Genomic DNA, 22281 nt, shown 5'->3' with positions numbered 1-22281 from the left:
AGTAAACAATAAAGAATCCACTTCAATGTCTACATAAAGAGACTTTGAGGAATTATTCCATAAAGTATGTTAGGAAATTAATTTGCTGAAGCTGGAAAATCCTTTAAAGGCACAATCTGAGCAATTTTTTGTGATCACATTTTACTCATTTTGGACTAACAATCATTTTTTCCATTGGTATTTATTAAAAATGTTCAGCTGTTTTTGTGATACAAGGGTTAAAAATCAGTCTGTTTGCAGAATATCATTTCTCAGTCCTGTCAGCTGATGGTTCATGTGAAGCCTCATCTCTGATCTCATAAATATTCATTATAGCTAAACTCTTTTCAAACCGATAGCAATATGGTTTAAATGAGTCAGGAGATCAGAGATAAAACTTCACATGAGCCATCAGCTGATGAGACTGAGAAGTGATACTCTGCAAACAGACTGACCCTTGTGTCTAAAAAAAAAGTATGAACATTTTTTAATAAAAAAACAAAAGAAAAAATGATTTTTTAACCCAAAATGAGTAAAATTTGGTCATTAACAAATTGCCACGAAGGTGTCTATACCATTTAAGCATTAGAACATGTACTTTAAAGTAAGCCCTGTGTTAGAAGATATCATTTTCGTTGTCATTGGTCTTATCCGTTGGGTTATTATAGGTATTGTCAGATTCAACAGCATTTATTTCATTATCCTCATCTGCAGCGCTCTGAGTTGGTCCACTTATTACATTTTCCAAAGCGTCGGAATCTAAGGTTTCAGCTGGAGCTGTGTCTTCATCCTCCTGTCCATCATCAGCCATTGAAGAGGCATCCCTTCGTAATTGAGCTATGCTGGCAGTCGTTGGTCTTTCACGCAGTCTTTTCTTTAGTTCCTCCTCCTTTGTCTGCAATATTTCATTGTTACAATTAATACCCATCCGACAATTCACAGTGAACAATGAACGCAACATTATCTCACTTCACTTAGTCAATGGAAGGCTATTAGAAACCAAGCTAGTATAGTAAGATAATATAGAGTATTGGGGCTCCTTGGGCCCACCTGTGGAAATTATTCTCAAGGCCCAGCTCACATCAATAAAGTCATATAGGTTCAAAGAATTAAACCCTAGTGACAAGTGATTGGCCTCAAAGGCAGCTCCAAATGTTGTTGGTTTTTCCTGGACCTTTGAAGCCCACTATGGTATCAGTGCCTGGGCCCACCATAGGATCCTCTGGAGGACCAGTCCAAAACTGAAAATCTAGCATTGTTCATATTGTAATGTAAATTAATAAGGCACCAACTCACACTGTAATGTGTACTATAATTGCTTTTTTCTACAAATTCTATGTGGAGAAATTTTGGAGAACAGGGTAAGTATAACTTACCGTACCACAGAGATAATCAAAGATCATGTCAAAGGTAAAAAGTCTTTTTTGTGTTTTTACCATTTTGGTGTATTTCATGGAGTTTTTTTTCAAATTTTTGTTACTTTAAAGGGGTTGCCCACCTTTTACTAAGTGATGTTCGGGGGGGGGGGGGGGGGGGGGGGGTGTTGCACAACTGCTGTTTGGCAATAGTTCCAGCGCCGGAAAACAGACAGCTCTATCTACTGACAGCTCTATCTAGTGGAATGAGCTCCTTACTGCAACGCTGCTCCCACTGAAGTCAAAGTAGCCAATGGGAGAAGCGCTGCAGTGATGAGATATGTCCGCTACCAAGTAGGTGGAGCTGACCTCTTCCAGCGCTTGAGCTATAGCTGAACAGCTGATCATCGGCGGTGAAGGGTGCCTGACCCTCGATCAGCTAGTGATGCCCTATCCTGAGGATAGGCCACTACTTAATAACAGATGGACAACCCCTTTAAGGTCTATAGTGCAATTTGAAATGCGCTACATACAAAGTGTTTTTACTGGGATTTTTTGCGCTGCTTTGGAGAGTTTTTTACCATTTTTAACTGCAACATGATGAAGGTATAGCTTTGTTTCTGGTGTTTTTCTCATAGACAACTCTATAGGATTGGAAAAATGGCAGAAAACAATGGATGTTTAAAGTGCTAGAGAAAATGGCATTAAAATGCTGCAAAAAGCTATGCAAAATACCTCCACAAACACAGCGTTTTTAGAAGAAATAAGACAGCACCCAAAAAATATGTGTGAAGGAAGCTTTAATCTGAAACATCACCTTCAATTAACCTTGGTTACATAATCAGTCATGTAGGTCATCAATATTGGAACAAATGAATGGGAGCTGGGCTGCAGAAACCTGGCACGGCTACTACACTATGAATGGAGCTATATTTCCAGCTTTTAACTGCTGTTAACAGTTTTTTTATTTTATTATGTCTCTCTATTTAAAGGGAACTTGTCACCATAGAAATGCTAATTAATCTGAAGGCAGCATGTTATAGAGCATAGCTGAGCAGATTGATATATTCCTCTTTGGGAAAAGATTCAGTATAAGGGTACTTTCACACAAGCGTTATTCTTTTCCAGCATTGAGTACCGTCCTAGGGGCTCAATACCGGAAAATTACTGATCAGTTCAGGATGCATCAGGAGGTCTTCAGTTCAGTCTTTGCCTTTTCAGGACAGAGATAATAACGCAGCATGCTGAGGTTTTATCTCCGTCCAAAATTCCGGAACACTTGCCGGATCCGGCATTTTTTCCCATTGACATGCATTAATGCCATGCGCAAGTGTTTCGGCAAAACAGATCCTTTTTTGCGGTCTGCGCATGCTCAGACCGCAAAAAATGTGAAAAAAATAAATGCCGGATCCGTTTTTCCAGATGACACCGGAGAGACGGATCCGGCATTTTAATGCATTTGTCAGACGGATCAGGATCCTGATCCGTCTGACAAATGCCATCAGTTTGCATGCGTTTGACGGATCCGGCAGGCAGTTCCGGCGACGGAACTGCCTGCCGGAATCCTCTGCCGCAAGTGTAAAAGTACCCTGACTTGTAATTTATTGATTTAAATTCCTGCTCATTCTGGGCTTCGAAGTCAAGGAGGAGGTCCTCTCAGTGATTGACAGCCTTCCTTCTATGACTGTGTATACAGAGATAGCTGTCAATCACTGATAGGACTGTCTCCTGGACTTCAAAGCCCAGAATGAGCAGGCATTTATATGAAGCACAAGTTTTACAGAATCTTTTCCCATAAAACTATAACAATCTGCTTAGCTCCTCCTGTTCTAGGATATGATGCCTTCAGGTCAGACACCATGTTCAGTGTGGTAAGTTCCCTTTAATGATTTGAGTGCATGATGGTGTACTATTGTATAATTGCTGTCAGTCTGGAAAAAAACAAACAAAAAGCAAGTGAAAACTGCTGAGAGTCAATGAAGTTTACAGTATCACAAATACCTTTCACCAATAGCAATGAAATGTCATTTCATCAAAACCATTGTTACCTTTCTTCTTTCTTCTGCAGCCTTCATTTTGGCGTCAATGTCTTCCTTTGTAAGGCTTTTGTCTTTCTCCTTTATAGTTTTCAGTTTTTCCAGTTTTGCAGGAGGCCTTCCTAATGATTTTCCTGGTGTGTCCACCTACAGGAAAAGTTATTAACAAATACATTTACTGTCAAATACACAACACAATTTCTTTAGCCCTTTGGATACTGGATTTTAATTTTTGCGTTTTCATTTTTCTTCCCTGTCTTCCTTGAGCCATAACTTTTTTATTTTTCCATTCACATATGCATATGAGGCCTTATTTTTTGCAGGACAAGTTGTCATTTCTAATGCCACCATTTAATATGGAATACCATGTAGTGGGAAGCGGGAAAAAACTGCAAATGGGGTGGAATTGGGAAAAAAAAAACGCAATTCCTCCACAGTTTTACGGGTTTTGTCTCTACGGTCAAAACTCACCCATTCCCTTCATTCTCTGGGTCAGTACGATTACAATACCACATCGTTTTATATGACTAAATACTGAAAAAATGTACTAACCTTTGAAAAAAAAATATTTTTTTTACATCACCATATTCTGACCCCCATAACTTTTGTATAAATGTTATTTTTTATTATCATTGCATCATTATTATTATTTATGTATTTATTTTTTTATTCTAAGGAAAGGGGGTGATTACAATTTTTATATTTTTTTTATATTATTTTCCTTTTATTTTTTTTTGTAGCCTCTTTAGGAGGCTACAATCTCTAATACTTTGTTTTTTATTGAATATTTCTATAGAAAAAAATTGATTGCTGATTTCCTATGTTGGCCTGCCACCTGCTGGCCAACATAGGAATTGCAGCTCTAATATGCTGGGTCTCTTGAGAGAGACCCAGCCTATTAGAATTAAATACTGCCATCCCCAATCACCACATGCGCTTCCAGGTTTTTCACTGTTTAGATGTTGTGACCGCACTTAATCACGGCATCTAAATGCTGTAATGTCCGCGATCAGCATTATTGCAGATCACAGACATTAGCCGCAGGCCTTTGCTGTTGGAAATAGCAGAGACTTCCAGCTATGGCACCCGCGCACACATGCAGCGGGCGCCATGTTTAAGGATTGCATCAGCGCCTGTCACCGTCAGTTCTGTGAGAAGGTCTGGCAGACGTTCTTCTCTACCTCTTGTATGATGTTCTTTGTTTTAGTTTCACTTTCTCATCTCCTTTCCTTCTACCAGGTGTCACTTATTTAGACTAATTGTCTTCCTTTATATTCCCTCCCATACTGCCTCACTTTGCGGTTTATACTAGTTCCTGGATGAAGTGTTCACTGCTGGAGGCTGCTTCTGCTGTTTGCTCAGATAAGTCCTTTACTTTATTGTGTTTCCTTGCTGGCTTGATTCTAGGTGACCCTGACTCCGTCCGTATTAAGTGCAGGGAGCCGGTGGTCATGTCCCCTCACTATAATAGGGTTTTCAGGTGTTACACAGACTTAGGTACATGGGCATGCAATCGTCTACCATCGAGACCCTTGCATGTGCATAGCAGTCAGGGAGAGCTCTTAGGGTTTTATAGGGCTCACCTATAAGCTCCTTAGTTTGGGATCAAGCCAGTCGCTCGTTTATTCATAAGTTCCAGCTATCTGCAAACTTCACCCGTGACAGCGCCGCACATGTACAGCACTGGTAGTGAAAGAGTAAAGGGGTTGTCCAGCCTTTTTTAAGTCATGACCTGTCCTCAGGATAGGCTATTACTATCACCCCTGGAGATCAACCCTCAGTGAATAGCTGCTTGGCACTAGTGATGGCCTTTCCTGAGGATAGGCTATCACTTAAAAAAGGCTGCAAAAACCCTTTAAAAATGTTTTGTTAGTCTTTGACTACAATGGGAGCAGTGCTTTATAACGATCTCCCTCCACTACAATGTTTATGGTTGTCTCAAGCTGTGGCGCCAGGGCAGCTACACTGAACAGCTGATCGGCGTGGGTTCAGGGTGCAAGCCATCACTTAAAAGGACAGGTCATCACTTAAAAAAGGCTGGACAACCCCTTTAAGTAAATACACATACAGTATTGTATGCAAGGGTCTATAAATATGATAAGTATGATGGTGCAGCATCCCGATGTGAATATTTTTCTCATTGGGGATTGGGCATCTTAGAAACTGTAGGATGGTGCAAAAGTCAGGGAGATACTGTAAGGCAATCCACTTCCGTCTGCTAAGAACTAAAGCTTTGGAGAAAGTTTACCCTTCAGCAGGACAATGATAGTAAAGGTTCTATAATCTCCAAGTCAAGGACCAGATCTCAAACCCAATGAGAATAAGTGACACCATATGAAAATTTTAGTCCTCATACATCATCTTATCTAAACAGCCTGGCGCAAATCTGCCAGGAAGAATAAACAAAAATCACCCCCAATGAGCAATGCAGGTATTTTTTATTTTTTCCCCAGCCAGCAGTACCAGTAGTGAATACTTACCTGGTCCACGCTGCTCCAGCTTCTCTTCACTGGACTTCCATTCCCCACCTGTCAACTTCTTCTCGGATGGGGTCATGAGCTGCTTTGGGACACTTCACCAATGAGGCCAGGCGCATGTGTGTCCACGGATGTGACTGATGGGGACCGAAAGTCCAGTGAAGAGAGCCAAGGGGCCACAGACCTGGAACAGAGCAGCGAGAAGTATGGATTTCTCCTGCTGGCTGGGGGGAGGTAAATGAAAAAAAAAGAGAATACTAGTTTTTAAAACCACAAGTGCTGCCTTGTTAGGAGGTTCGATACTTTTGCAAAGCACTGATTATATACATTTGCATTTACCTTGCAAGCTTTATCGACATTGGGAAGAAATAGGAAAAAGTTTTATCTGCTTGAATGAATTTACAATTTGACATGACGTCTGCCTAAATTTGGGGTGACCCTAAATATTCCATATCAGATGTGCTGCACTGATATTTCACGTCGCTAACTTAATACACAACACTTATTATATCTCTATATACTAACCATCACATCATAGGCTTCTCCATTCTTCACCACCTTACTCTGGCTCTGTATTATCCCTTGAGACATAAGCTCCTCCAGGATATCCGAGGATGTTTGTCTTTCTCTTGTATCTGCAACAGTGAGGAAACATTACAGAAATGTTCCGCTGTTTGGATCCTTCTACCTGATACACAATAGCCCTGCAGATGCTGAAATATAAAACACTTTTCATTACTGACCCCCATTGTCTACTGACCGACTAACAGGGAAGCAGCAGGGACATCAGAGGGCTCTAACTGGAGCAATTTCACCAATACAGGAGCGGGGGTGTCACCCGGCATGGAACATAATATTTCTGTCAATAGATGACTTGTGCCTAATGGACTTCTCCAGTCCCTGACTATAGTCTGGCCCTTTCGCCACTAATAACTTGTTTAAGTACATAATTCTAGTTCCCGTAAAAAAAACAGTTCTACGGTATATTTTTCCCCAAATTCTGCATTGTGCTGTTCCTCTGTTATTCCTCCTAGATATTTATACATAAGTTGACAACTGGATGTTACCGTTCCCTTTATTCCCAGCGGTGGACTGTCAAGGTACACACCCCAAATGGCAACACGTTGTTGTTAATTTATTCATAAAATTCTAGGAAGAATAACAGAGGAATGGCAAAACACAGCTAGAAGAAAAAAATTCTCCATAATAGTTTTTTCATCAAAAATACAAGTCTTCAAAAGGGAATTGATATCAAGCAGATACTAACATTGCGAAGAAAAGGACCATTATAAAATCTTAATGTTAGACTGAACATAATCCAGGTGTAACAGAGCTCTGAATAGAATAGAGTTAAATGGGACTATTATGAGGTCCCTGGGTAACTGAGTATCCAGGTAATGGCACCCTGTAGACAAGCAGGTAAGCATCTCCATTCACTACATGAACGGCTTTATTCAAATAGAAAACTCCATTGTCTGAGAGGTTTCCAGGTTAGTGACGGGAGGTGAGGGGTTAGTCGGCTGCTAGGACACCAGGACTCACGTTCTGTCTAATTACATATTTAGCTTTTTCTTCTTGAATAAAGGAACAATGTACATTGTCTTGTGAACAGTGAATGGTGTTTCCAGTGTTACTGTGTGCAACCCTTTACATGTCAGCCATTCCTAAACCACTTCTGTATTAAGAATAGAAAAGTAAAACTAGCGCTATCAATCGTTTCTTAAATTCGTTTTCCCATATAGTGCACTATCTATCTATCTATCTACAGTGAGGAACAGAAATATTTGAACACCCTGCGATTTTGCAAGTTCTCCCACTTAGAAATTATGGAGGGGTTTGAAATTCACATTCCCACTCTAAGAGACAGAATTAAAAAACAAATAAATCTGGAAATCACATTGTATGATTTTTATAGAATTTATTTGTCTTGCACTGCTGAACATAAGTATTTGAACACCTGAGAAAATCAGTGTTAATATTTGGTACCGAAGCCTTTGTTTGCAATTACAGAGGTCAAACGTTTCCTGTAGTTCTTGACCAGGTTTGCACACACCGCAACAGGGATTTTGGCCCACTCCTCCACACAGATCTCCTCTAGATCTGTCAGGTTTCGGGGCTGTCGCTGAGCAACATGGAGTTTCAGCTCCCTCCAAAGATGTTCTATTGGATTTAGGTCTGGAGACTGGCTAGGCCACTCCAGAACCTTGATATGCTTCTTACGGAGCCACTGCTTGGTTATCCTGGCTGTGTGCTTCGGGTCGTTGTCCTGTTGGAAGACCCAGCCATGACCCATCTTCAATGCTCTGACTGAGGGAAGGAGGTTGTTGCTCAAAATCTCACAATAAATGGACCCATTCATCAGTCGTCCTGTCCCCTTCGCAGAAAAGCACCCCCAAAGCATGATGTTACCACCCCCATGCTCCACAGTAGGGATGGTGTTCTTGGGATACAACTCCTTCTTTTTCCTCCAAACACGACGAGTGAAGTTTACTCTAAAAAGTTCTACTTTGGTCTAATCTGACCACATGACTTTCTCCCATTCCTCCTCTGAATCATCCAGATGGTCATTGGCAAACTTCATACGGGCCTGGACATGTGATGACTTGAGCAGGGGAACCTTCCGTGCAATGCATGATTTGAAACCATGACGGCGTAGTGTTCTACTTACAGTGACCTTTGAAACTGTGGTCCCAGCTCTCTTTATGTAATTGACCAGCTCCTAACCTTGTAGTTCTGGGCTGATTCTTCACCTTTCTTATCATCAGTGATAGCCCACGAGGTGAGATCTTGCATGGAGCCCTAGTCCGAGGGAGACTGACAGTCGTCTTTAGCCTATTCCATTTTCTAACAATTGCTCCAACAGTTGATCTATTTTCACCAAGCTGCTTGGCAATTGCCCCATAGCCCTTTCCAACCTTCTGGAGGTCCACAATTTTGTCTCTGGTGTCTTTTGACAGCTCTTTGGTCTTGCCCATGGTAGTAGTTGGCGTCTGACTGACTGTGGGGTGGACAGGTGTCTTTAAAGAGCTCAGACAGGTGCTACTAAGTTAGATTAATAAGTGGAGTAGAGGTGGACTTTTTAAAGGCACAGTAACAGGTCTTTGAGAGCCAGAATTCTTGCTGTTTCTCAGGTGTTCAAATACTTATGTTCAGCAGTGCAAGACAAATACATTCTTTAAAAACCATACAATGTGATTTCCTGATTTAATTTTTTTCAAATTCTGACCCTCAGAGTGGGAATGCACCTACAATGTGAATTTCAGACCCCTCCGTGATTTCTAAGTGGGAGAACTTGCAAAATCGCTCTATCTATCTTAAACTGTGTGTGGTAAGCCTTGGGTGTGTCTTTGGGAAGTGAGGGTTTAACCCAGACACAGGATAAGCAGGGTTGATAGCCTGTTTTGTCTATGTTAGCCATAGCTAACATAGACAGATTTGTAAACTACGTACTGGGACCTGCTTATACTGGATACTTTCCATTTGTACCTGTGGGCCGGGTAGCTGGTCCCACGTATAGCCAGGGACTGTCTTGTTGTATTAGGTACTGGCTCAGCCGAGCAGTGTTTGTTTAAGCCTATTTGTTAAGGCTATGCTTATGTTTAAATAGATAAGTGTGAAAAAAAACCCACTTAATTTGGACTTTATCCTGTCTGTGTCCCTGCTTCCTGCACAGCTTCCAAGTGTCTACCAGAGCGACTCCCCACACTCTATCTATCTATCTATCTATCTATCTATCTATCTATCTATCTATCTATCTATCCGCCATCTACCTATCATCTATCTACCTCTTATGTATCTACCTTTCTTATCTATCTATCGATCTATCTGATCTCTAGCCCTAATATATGCACCCCTTCTATGGTCAGCATTGACATGCACCTACTATTTTGTGCAAGTGCTCCATTAGAAGACTTTCTGGATAATTACAGGTTCAATAAAACAGTAGTAAGTAAAATGCAAGGCAAAGTATTAAAATTATAAGAAATGTATACTTACTGATCTGAAACCCCTCTGCTCAAGCTCCGTCGATGCAATCCTCCCTGTCTCTGCAGCTATCATGTCATGTTTTCTGCTGCAGCAATACCATCCCATATACCTCATGTGACTCCTGCAGCCAATTACTGGCCTTGTGGTATACAGCATGAGACCACTGAGGCCAGTGATTAGCTGCAGCAATCATATCATGTGCAGTATAGGAGGCATGTCACCACTGCAGTCAAGTAAACAAAGCCTGGCCAGGAGAATAGGAGCGGCAGCGGTGGAATGGCGAGTATAATCTTTTATTTATTTATTTATTTTAACTCGGACACAATCTTTAAGGAAAACACTCATACAGCAAGAAATAGATGGTATGCTTTATAAAACTAACCATTATTTAAACCAATCGCTCTTCTTGGTGAAAACACTGTTTCTGCCACTGTTCCTGGAATATGGCTGCCACTACCATTAGCATCAAGACCCACTCCACTATCCAGTGTCCCCTTAGACAATGCAGACCCATCTCTTGCATTGGAGGTTATGTTATTTTGCGACTTCAGTTCATCCTGCAAATTAGATTTGTTATACCAGTCAATAAGGGAGCAACGTGCTGAAGGTCTACACAATGTGTATTCACACAGTAGTAACAAGCTTCTTAGCTATTTATCTGACGTATAGTGATATCAGCTATATATATATATATATATATCTCAGCTAGAAAGGATATGCCTCATAACATCTATAGCGCCACCTACAGTGTGGAGAGGGTGGAAGCCACATGTAGTTCCCAACTACTCTGAACTCTGATCTTCATCAAAGTAGTAATGAAAATGCACAATTTATCTGATTTTCTTTTTCGGAACTCCCGAAATTAAAGGAGAGCACAACGCACATGCGCCGCATGCCCTCCATTTATTGTAATGGACTTTTCAAAATCTTTCAAAAATAACCGAGCGAGCTCTCTCAGCTATTTCCATCAGTCCTATAGCAGTGAATGGAATGATGTCTGCACCTGTCTAGCTTGCTTTCCATTCACTGCTATAGGACTGATGGAAATAGCTGAGAGAGCTCGCTCGGTTATTTTTGAAAGATTTTGAAAAGTCCATTACAATAAATGGAGGGCATGCGGCGCATGTGCAGTGTGCTCTCCTTTAATTTCGGGAGTTCCGTTCTTCAGAAGTGGGACCCACGACTATCTGACATTGATGGTGTATCCTAGTGATATACCATCAATGTCCCAGATGGGAATACCCCTTTAAGATACTTTATTCCGCATGTTAAACTAAATAAAGAGATTTTTTGTTGAATGTAACTTTAATCACTATATAGCAAAACATATGGAGCTTTCTAATATATTGTGTATAATATGTTCATTTTTTCACTATTTTTAAAATCCTTTTCTTTCTTTCATGGCATTTTTCCCCAATAGAGAAGGTTATGTGAAAACGCCTGAAAAAACACCAAGAGCTCCAGCATGCTGCGTTTTTTGAAAAGAAGCAAGATAGACAAAATAAAACTTGTGTCCTGTATTATCTATTTCCCATACACCTTCAGCTAACATCTGGCGCTGGTGTTTTTACTGTAAAAAAAGACCCACCAAAAAACGCAGGTACAAAAAAAGCCACTAAAAACACAAAAGTAGGAAATGCCAGCAAAAGCCTATGTGTGAACCCTCCTGACACGGGGTTCACACCTGAGCGTTCTGAAAGGAGCGCTCTGTATGCGCGATTGTACGGGCGTTTACAAGCGTGCATACAGAGACAAGCGAACGCCCATTGTCACACGTTCCCGAAAGTCTATGTACGGGAACGCGCGACAAATGCCCCAAAGACACTCAAGTACTTGTTTGAGCGTCGGGCGTTTTACAGCGCGATCGTACGCGCTGTAAAACGCCCAGGTGAGAACCATTCTCATAGGGAAGCATTGGTTTCTCCTTGTTGTGCGTTTTACAGCGCGTAGAAACGCGCTGTAAAACGCTCAGGTGTGAACTTAGGGTGAATGGAACAGTTCAATCAGCAGCCTTTATAAATACATCATGTGGTCATACGTTTAAAGGGGTTTTCCAGGAATTAGCTTTAACAGACCTAAAATTGTAATTTATTTTGCACTCCTTTTCATGCTGCAGGTTCCCTTTAGGCCTCTTTCACATGGGTGTCGCGTGTGAGGGCCGGACAAGATGCGGGTGCGTTGCGGGAAAATGCACAATTTTTCCGCGCGAGTGCAAAGCGTTTTAATGCGTTTTGCACGCGCTTGAGAAAAATCGGCATGTTTGGTACCCAGACTCGGGCTTCTTCACAGAAGTTCGGGTTTGGGTTAGGTGTTGTGTAGATTTTATTATTTTCCCTTATAACCGAAAATAATAGCATTCTTAATACAGAATGCTTAGTAAAATAGTGATGGAGGGGTTAAAAAAAAAAAAAAAAATTATTTAACTCGCCTCATCCACTTGTTCGCGCAGCCTGGCTTGTCGTCTTTCTTCTTCTTTGAGGACCTGGGAGGAAAAGGACCTTTGGTGACGTCACTGCGCTCATCACATGGTCAATCACCATTGTGATGGACCATGTGACGGACCATGTGATGAGCGCAGTGACGTCACCAAAGGTCCTTTTCCTACCAGGTCCTCAAAGAAGAAGAAAGACGACAAGCCAGGCTGCGCGAACAAGTGGATGAGGCGAGTTAAATTTTTCATTTTTATTTTTTTAACCCCTTCATCGCTAATTTACTTAGCATTCTGTATTAAGAATTCTATTATTTTCCCTTATAACCATGTTATAAGGGAAAATAATAAAGATCGGGTCCCGATCGTCTCCTAGCAACCATGCGTGAAAATCGCACCGCATCCGCACTTGCTTGCGGATGCTTGCGATTTTCACGCAGCCCCATTCACTTCTATGGGGCCTGCGTTGCGTGAAAAACTCACAATATAGAGCTTGCTGCAATTTTCACGCAACGCACAAGTGGAATGAATGAAAGTTAGAGTGAATGGGTCCGGATTCAGTGCGGGTGCAATACGTTCACCTCATGCATTGCATCAGCGCTGAATTGTCACCCGTGGAAAAAGGGCCTTAGGCCTCTTTCACACGAGTGAGTTTTCCGCGCGGGTGCAATGCGTGACGTGAACGCATAGCACCCGCACTGAATCCGGACCCAATCATTTCAATGGGTCAGTGTACATGAGCGTTTTTTTTCACGCATCAGTTCTGCGTGAGAATTGCAGCAAGTTCTATATTCAGCATTTTTCACGCAACGCAGGCCCCATAGAAGTGAATGGGGCTTCAGTGAAAAACGTATTGCATCAGGAAACAAGTGCGGATGCTATGCGTTTTTCACTGATGGTTGATAAGAGATGTTGTTTGTAAACCTTCAGTTTTTTATCACGCGTGTGAAAAACGTATCAAAACGCATTGCACTCGCGCGGGAAAAAAACTGAACAACTGAACGCAAACGCAGACAAAACTGACTAAACTTGCTTGCAAAATGGTGCGAGTTTTACTGAACGCACCCTGAACGCATCTGGAGCCAATCCGTATAGTTTGTTTGAAAGAGGCCTTAGGCCCTGATGGTCATGGTGGACATTCAGGACCACAGCTGTGACGGTCCATCCATACTGGTGACATCATCTACAGCAGGTAAACAAGGAATGTGAACCTGGAGGGAATTGGCAGCAAAGGAAAGGCGCACAATTGGTAAGTACAGGATAAAATAATTTTTGTTTTGCATTTTAGGCTTGTTAAAACTTATACAGGTGAAATTAGAAAAATTTGAATATCGTGCAAAGTTAATTTATTTCAGTAATGCAAATTAAAAGGTGAAACTAATATATGAGATAGACTCATTACATGCAAAGAGATATTTCAAGCCTTTATTTGTTACAATTTGGATGATTATGGCTTACAGCTTATGAAACCCCAAAATCTCAATTTTGAGGTACCCTTTGCTCAGGGCCGGTGCTTCCATTAAGGCAAGGGGGGCAATTGCCCCCAAGTCCTAGGGGCCCCCGTCGGCCTGCAATTAATTATTTTTGTGGGCCCCGTCCCCCATGGCGGCAAGTGGGGGCGGCGGTGGCAGGGCACAGGAAGATGAGCGCTTTCATTGTGGAAGCGCTCATCTCCATAGTCATCTGTATCGCTGTCCTCAGGACAGCGATACAGATGGCTGTGCAGCAAGGGAGGGAGAGGTGTGTCCCTCCCCTGTTCCTCTGATAGGCTGCCGGCACTAGGCCAGCAGCCTATCAGAGGCCGGCGCAGGCGGCGTAATAACGTCATCGCACCGCCTGAGCTGCACACTGCCGGACAAAGGCCGGAAGAGGCCTGCATCGCATCGCTGACATGGAGATAAGTATAAGTGCTTTTTTTTTTTTGTGTGTGATTTTTGTGTACAATACTGGCGGCTACTGATATGAGGGGGGGGGGGGCTCTGGCTACTGGCACATGATGGGGGGGGCTCTGGCTACTGGCACATGATAGGGGGGGGCCTATGGTTACTGGCACATGATAGGGGGGGCCTATGGCTACTGGCACATGATGGGGGGGCTCTGGCTACTGGCACATGATAGGGGGGGCCTATGGTTACTGGCACATGATGGGGGGGGGGGGCTCTGGCTACTGGCACATGATAGGGGGGGCCTATGGTTACTGGCACATGATAGGGGGGGCCTATGGCTACTGGCACATGATGGGGGGCTCTGGCTACTGGCACATGATAGGGGGGGCCTATGGTTACTGGCACATGATGGGGGGGGGGCTCTGGCTACTGGCACATGATGGGGGGGGGGCTCTGGCTACTGGCACATGATAGGGGGGCCTATGGTTACTGGCACATGATAGGGGGGGGGGGGCTATGGCTACTGGCACATGATGGGGGGGGGGGGGGGGCTCTGGCTACTGGCACATGATGGGGGGGCTTCTGGATAGCTGACTAGAGTGTGAGACTTTGAGCCTAGAATATTGAACCTTTTCACAAAATTCTAATTTTAAGCTGCATTAATGCAATTCCTTTTAATTTGCATTACTGAAATAAATGGACTTTTGCACAATATTCTAATTTTTGGAGTTTCACTTGTATATCCTGGAAATGACCTAAGTGACCAGAGATGAACAGTTTAGTGCAAAATATCATTTAATGATATAATAAAAAAAACGTATATATACATCCATGCAGGAAACCGATCTGCTATGTACAATTTCAGCATTTATAGACAAAATGTTCAAACATACAGATGTACTGTAAACGTGCAAGTAATTGCCAGAATATATATATATATATATATATATATATATATATATATATATAAAAATCAGGATTTTAGGACACTTTATATAATTTGCTGATAATGACATTCTATAATTCTTGGAGCCCTCACTACTAATAATTGATTGTAAGAAATCCTTTTATAACATAGAAATCCAACAATATTGTTCATAAAAACAGCAAAAAATCAAGTAGTAAGTTTGAATGTTTGGTAAGACAATACATCCAGTGCTACCAGCAATGACCTGTACATAGGCCAGCTTTATACCTTCATAGTAAGCTAAGGACCACAATGATGCCCAGTGACCACTAGAGAAATGGCTACTAGTACTGTGTACTAGGCTACCATAAAGTGTACCAACCTTCATCTAATAGTCATCCATGGATGACCTGTGTTGGCTGGCCAGATACATCTCCATGGATGACCTAGGTCTGATCGGATGAGTTATAGATTTGTCTCCTGACCTGGCTTTCCGACTTGTGTCCCCACCCGCTTTTCCTCCCGTCCGTGGGTTGGACGACCCTCACTTTAGAGCTCTGGCATCCCATAGTTACAGTGCAGGGGAATGTGACCAGCGCGCCAAGCCCTGCATTCTTATATATACAGCCGACCCAGTTGCTAAGGACTCCTCCGTTTCCATGACAAGTTGCTACAATAGGTGACGTCACGCTGCTGATGAGCGACCTGCCCCCAAACACCCTGGGGCTCCACGTGCAGACGTCGGGTCAGGTTTGCCTTTGTGGCGACCAAGTGAATAACGAGGGTGCCTGGGACTGCAGGGGGGAGGAGGGAAAAGGCGCATGAGGGGTTAATGTCCCAGCCAAGCAGGTGGCCCTGCTCACTGAGCTCGCTCTGCAGACATCAGACGGCCGGGACAAGTTTCTCCAGCTCTCTGACTGTGAAATAGTGCCCCCTTCCCCCTCCTAAAAGGTCTCCGAGGTGGGTGGGGGGAACAGAGAGATGCAGCATGTGTCTCAGCAGGAGGAGGCAAGGGCTGCATAGAAGGTTAATAGAGGAGCAGGTAAGCATGGTGCATGTTCCCTGGATGAAGGGTTAGGGCAGCAGAGAGAAGGAGCTGTGTGGGTAGCAGGGAGGGGAGAGGTGTGGGTAGGAGGGAGGGGAGAGGTGTGGGTAGGAGGGAGGGGAGAGGTGTGGGTAGGAGGGAGGGGAGAGGTGTGGGTAGGAAGGAGGGGGGGAGAGGTGTGGGTAGCAGGGAGGGGAGAGGTGTGGGTAGGAGGGGGGGGGAGAGGTGTGGGTAGCAGGCAGGGGAGAGGTGTGGGTAGGAGGGAGGAGAGAGGTGTGGGTAGGAAGGAGGGGGGGGAGAGGTGTGGGTAGGAAGGAGGGGGGGAGAGGTGTAGGTGGGAAGGAGGGGGGGGGGAGGTGTAGGTGGGAAGGAGGGGGGGAGAGGTGTGGGTGGGAAGGAGGGGGGGGAGAGGTGTGGGTGGGAAGGAGGGGGGGGAGAGGTGTGGGTGGGAAGGAGGGGGGGGAGAGGTGTGGGTGGGAAGGAGGGGGGGGAGAGGTGTGGGTGGGAAGGAGGGGGGGAGAGGTGTGGGTGGGAAGGAGGGGGGGGAGAGGTGGGGGTGGGAAGGAGGGGGGGGAGAGGTGTGGGTGGGAAGGAGGGGGGGGAGAGGTGTGGGTGGGAAGGAGGGGGGGGGGAGGTGTGGGTGGGAAGGAGGGGGGGGAGAGGTGTGGGTAGGAAGGAGGGGGGGGGAGAGGTGTGGGTAGGAAGGGGGGGGGGAGAGGTGTGGGTAGGAAGGGGGGGGGAGAGGTGTGGGTAGGAAGGAGGGGGGGGGGGGGGGGGGGGAGGAAGGAGGGGGGGGGGGAGAGGTGTGGGTAGGAAGGAGGGGGGGGGGAGAGGTGTGGGTAGGAAGGAGGGGGGGGGGAGAGGTGTGGGTAGGAAGGAGGGGGGGGGGGAGAGGTGTGGGTAGGAAGGAGGGGGGGGGGAGAGGTGTGGGTAGGAAGGAGGGGGGGGGGAGAGGTGTGGGTAGGAAGGAGGGGGGGGGGAGAGGTGTGGGTAGGAAGGAGGGGGGGGGAGAGGTGTGGGTAGGAAGGGGGGGGGGGAGAGGTGTGGGTAGGAAGGGGGGGGGGAGAGGTGTGGGTAGGAGGGAGGGGAGAGGTGTGGGTAGGAAGGAGGGGGGGGGGGAGAGGTGTGGGTAGGAAGGAGGGGGGGGGGGGGGAGAGGTGTGGGTAGGAAGGAGGGGGGGGGGGAGAGGTGTGGGTAGGAGGGAGGAGAGAGGTGTGGGTGGGTAGGAGAGAGGTGTGGGTGGGTAGGAGGGAGGAGAGAGGTGTGGGTGGGTAGGAGGGAGGAGAGAGGTGTGGGTGGGTAGGAGGGAGGAGAGAGGTGTGGGTAGCAGGGAGGGGAGAGGTGAGCAGTAGGGGGGGGGGCTCTCTGCTACAAGGAAAACTTTAAGCAGCCTTGGTAGTAATCCCTTTCAGGTACACAGTGTTCGGGCTGTTTCCCTGTCTGGTTATTCTTTCGCAGGATCTTCTACTGGTGGCAGAAGAAAGAAAAGAAGGCGCTGTATGCATCATCACTGGGAACACGGCCGCTCCAGAAGTCCTTGCCGGAGGCGGTATCGTTCTCCCAGATGCACATCTTCTACATTGTCCAGCGGTACTTCTTCCTCATCTCAGCGTTCCTCGGGGAGTAGTTCTTCTGGACCTGCAGCCAAACAACGTGGGAGTCGTGGACATCGCCGTGGTCGACAGGAACCTGTTACGCCAAAAGGGCAAACAGCAGAGGCTACTTCGGCCTGTGGACCAGGTGGGGAACAGTTGTCTGCTACAGCATCTCCGGCTACACCTGAAGCACCCCTGTGAGCCGCAGGGATGCCGTCAGTCGGTGAGAATACATGGTTATCAAAAGAAGCGATTTCTGGTGCTGATTTGCTGGGTATCTTAAAACAGGTTGTTGATCAAGGTTCTATCAATAGGGGAGCTTTGGCTTCACCTTTGCCACCAGGGGAGGCTTCTACCCTGCCTGAGAGGTCAAATAGAATGGTTGGTTTGACTTTTCACGATTCCCTTTTTTGCGGCGTTGCGCCGTTAGTCACTCACTTGGCAACAGGGGTTAAGGAAAAGATATGGAAAAGGGGTCTAACTAGAAGCCTAAAGTGTCAAAACTATTTTGGAAATTGGCTTCAAGGGTTTGCGATCCTTGCTCATGTGATTTGCCAGCGCTTCCCTGAGAAGGGTGCTGAGTTGTTTGTTTATCTTGACACCATTTTCAGCGCGCACAAGTTACATGGTGGCGCTGCGTGGTGGCGTTACAATGAGGAATTTTGTCGGCGCCTCACCTTGTCACCAGGGATTGGATAGGCCTCAAAAGCCACCGATTTCTGGTTATAGCTTATCGTCTCTCAAAAGCTGAACTGGCCCTTTCAAGGAGGAACCGTCGATCCGGCAAATACTTCCGGACCAGCGGCTCAACGAACCACCGGAGCGCGTTGGCTGTGTAATGAGGGTCACTGCTGATTCTTTGCCTACGGCAAGTTTAGTCTTGAATGCTTCATATGCTTGGGGGCTCATGTGGCGGTCCATTGTTTCTGGAGAAATAAGCAACCCGTTTAAGCGGGGGGTCCTGCTGGGGCAGCGGAGAACGCTGTTCAGCGTCAGTGCGATGGGGCCATGGCCAGGCAAGTATCCCAGGAGGCAGGAGGCAAGAATACTCACTGATGGTTTTAGTGAGGGATTTTTTATCCCTCGTGTCATCATCGACATAAATTTTGTCGGATAATTTGAAATCAGTTAAGCTACGTCTACACGGCGACATTTGTCGTGCGACATTTTGTTGCACTAATGTCACGCAACAATTTTTATAATGGCAGTCTATGGTGTCGCACTGCAACATGCTGCGACTGCGACGCAACAGTCGCAGAAAATCTATTCGAGATTGATTTTTCTGCGACTGTTGTGTCGCAGTCGCAGCATGCTGCATGTTGTAGTGCGACACCATAGACTGCCATTATAAAAATTGTCGCGCGACATTAGTGCAACAAAATGTTGCGCTACAAATGTTGCAGTGTAGTTGTGCCTTATCTGTCGCGCGACAAATGTCGTCGTGTAGACGTAGCCTAAGGGAGGATGTTGGAGTTTCCCAGCAAAAGTTACAGAAGGAAGTGGCTTTGGGGAGAATGACAGGGCCTTTTTCGGAGACGCCTTTTCCAAATTTGCGGGTATCCCCTCTTGGCTTGGTCCCCAAGAAAAACTCGGAGGATTTTCGCTTGATTCATCATCTCTCCTTTTCTCAGGGGGACTCATTACTTGGATGATTTTCTGTTCGTAGGTCCCAGGGATTCTGGTGTTCTTTTATTGTTGCATTCGTTTAAATCCCTCATGAGTAGATTTGGGGTTCCAGTAGCTGAAGACAAAACCGAAGGCCCAGTTAGGGTGGGTTCACACTAGCGTTAGGGATTCCGTTATGGCTTTCCATTATAACATGGTTATAACGGAATCCATAAGACTGAAGGACGGATCCTTTATACTGCCCATAGACCTGTATTATGATGGAATGCAAAACGGAAGCCTTTAAAAGGCAGTCCGTTTTAATAGAAGTCTATAGGAATCATAATGGATTTGTCCCGTTTCCATTATGCAAAACAGAGAAAAAAGTCCTGTCGACAGGACTTTGTTTTCCGTCTTGCATAATGGGAACCAGACGCATCCGTTATGATTCCCATAGACTTCTATTAAGACGGATCAAAACGTAATGCCTCTTAAAGGCTTCCGTTTTGACTTCCGTCTTATGGATTCCGTTTTCCGTTATAATCATGTTATAACGGAAAGCCATAACGGAATCCAGAATGCAGATGTGAACCCACCCTTACTTGCTTGTCATTCTTGGGTATCGAGATTGATTCTGTAAAGATGGAGTTTCATTTGCCTGAGGATAAGCTGTCTAGGCTGTTGTCTCTCATTGCTCAGGTGGCTGTGGCCAAGAAGGTGACGCTACACATCCAGTACTTTTTATGGCTTTTGGTGCTTGCGTGTAGAATAGTTCTCAAGGGGCAGGTTTTCTCTCATCGACTTTTATTGGCGACAAAGGGGATATCTCGGCCCCATAATTTCATCCGGGTCACGAGGAGCATGAAGGAGGATCTCTCGGTTTGGCAGGTGTTTTTAGAGTTGTTTAATGGGAGGTCCGTTTGTCAGGATCCTGAAGTTTCCAGTGTAGAGTTACAGTTGGTGACTGACGCAGCTGGTAGTACTGGTTTTGGTGCAGGGCATCCTGGCCTTGGAGTTGATTTGAGAAGAGTTTGACAGGTAATCTTACCTTGCTCAAACTATTTCCCATTGTTGTGGCTGTGTGGAACTTTTGGGGTCCTATGATGAGGAATAAGAGGACACAGTTTTGGACAGATAATGTCTGTTGTCCACGAGGTTAATGATCGGTCTTCGAGTTCGCTCCCTGGATTCGATAATAAAATCGTTTTCAGATGTCACTTTTCCAAGAGTTGCATCCAGAGGCTCGAGGTGAGGGGGAGCCATGCCCAGCCAACTTGTAGCTCTGGTCGAGGCGAACTTGTGAAGTTGGTGGAGACTCAGAGTTCGGTCACGCAATCCATGTGGAGGAGACACATAAATGCTTGGGAGGTTTGGTTGGGTTTCATTGGGAATGATTTTCGGGCAGATGGGGTTAGGCATTTGGCTGTAACCTTAGATTATTTGACTAGACTACAGGAGGCAGGTATGTCGGGGGCTGCATCTTCGAAATGTCTTTCTGGGGTCAGTTTCATGCTAAACATTTGGGGTCAAAGAGATGTGACTAAACAATTTGTGGTGAGTAGGGTTGAGCGGACCCGTGGATGTTTGGGTTCGGACGAACTTCGGGTCAAAGTTCGGGTTTGGAACCTGAACTCGAACCTGAATCCCATTGAAGTAAATGGGGACCCGAACTTTGGTGCACTAAAATGGCTGTAAAACAAATGTGGATAGGGAAATGACTTAAAATAACATAGAATATAAAAAAATAATAATCTTGAATAGAAGGCGGAGGTCAAAGTGGAGTAGGAGGTTGAGGAGGCAGTGGACGTGGCAGTGTAGGTGGAAGCGGCGGTGGAGGAGATAGCCAACACAATTTTTGTTTTATTATTTTAATTTTTTTCCCTTTATTTTTAATTTAATTTATATTTTATAAATTTGGGAAGATCCCAAAAACATTGGGAAATAAGAGAATGCAAAGAGTGCCTGGAGTCTAACAATGGCTGGGTGCGGCCGGTATATTTGTCTATTTAGCACAAGGTACGGACAAGTCCTGAGGGATCCATGCCTGGTTCATTTTAATGAACGTGAGCTTGTCCACATTGGCTGTGGACAGGCGGCTGCGCTTGTCTGTGATCACCCCCCCCTGACGTGCTAAACAGACGTTCGAACAATACACTGGCCGCAGGGCAGGCTAGCACCTCCAAGGCGTAAAGGGCCATGTGCCCAATTTGGAGACTCAGAAGTTGAATGGGGCAGACCCATCATTCAGTACGTGTAGGTGTGTGCACACATACTGCTCCACCATGTTGCTGAAATGCTGCCTCCTGCTAAGACGTTCCGTATCAGCTGGTAGTGCTGGTTGTTGTGGCATGCTGACAAAGCTTTTCCACATTTCGGCCATGCTAACCCTCCCTTCTAAGGTTCTGGCAGTGCCCCAGCTGCTTTGGCGACTTTTTCCTCCTCCTCCTGATTTCGCCTTGTGCTTCCACTGAACCCCCGCTGTCAGGTGGGAATGCCATCAGCAGCGCGTCTACCAGCTTGCGCATCTTCCGATCACGCTCTAGTGACGGAATTAAGGACGGCACGTTGTCCTTGTAGTGGGGATCCAGCAGGGTGGCCACCCAGTAATTAGAACTGGTTAGAATGTGGGCAACTCGGCCGTCGTTGCGCAGGCACTGCAGCATGTAGTCGCTCATGTGTGCCAGGCTGCTCAGAGGCAATGACAAGCTGTCCTCTGTGGGAGGTTTATCGTTTATGTCCTCTGTATCCCCCCCCAGCCACGCACCAGTGATGTGTCACATCCTCCTCCATCATCGCCCGAAGTGTTTTTTCAAGGAGACATAGAAGTGGGATAGTAACGCTGAGGACGGCGTCATCGGCACTGGCCATGTTGGTGGAGTACTTGAAACATCGCAACACAGCACACATGTCCCGCATGGAGGCCCACTCGGTGGTGAAGTGGTGCTGCTCCACAGAGCGACTCACCCATACTGGGTGACTCT

The 22281-nt window shown here is 45.5% G+C and overlaps 1 protein-coding gene across 1 annotated transcript; it reads right to left on the bottom strand.

Moving 5' to 3' along the window:
* Nucleotides 1-413: 413 nt before the first annotated feature.
* Nucleotides 414-15624, bottom strand: STMND1 (stathmin domain containing 1). Its single transcript, XM_040433981.1, has 5 exons — nucleotides 15541-15624; nucleotides 10217-10391; nucleotides 6373-6482; nucleotides 3383-3517; nucleotides 414-874 (listed from the first exon to the last, which is right to left on the bottom strand). The coding sequence occupies exons 1-5, from the start codon at nucleotides 15622-15624 to the stop codon at nucleotides 596-598; spliced, it is 783 nt and encodes a 260-aa protein (XP_040289915.1). The 3' UTR covers nucleotides 414-595.
* Between the last annotated feature and the right edge of the window lie 6657 nt (nucleotides 15625-22281).

This window comes from Bufo bufo, chromosome 5, assembly GCF_905171765.1.
Source record: "Bufo bufo chromosome 5, aBufBuf1.1, whole genome shotgun sequence".
NCBI lineage: Eukaryota > Metazoa > Chordata > Amphibia > Anura > Bufonidae > Bufo > Bufo bufo.
This window is presented reverse-complemented; position numbering and strand designations above follow the sequence as displayed.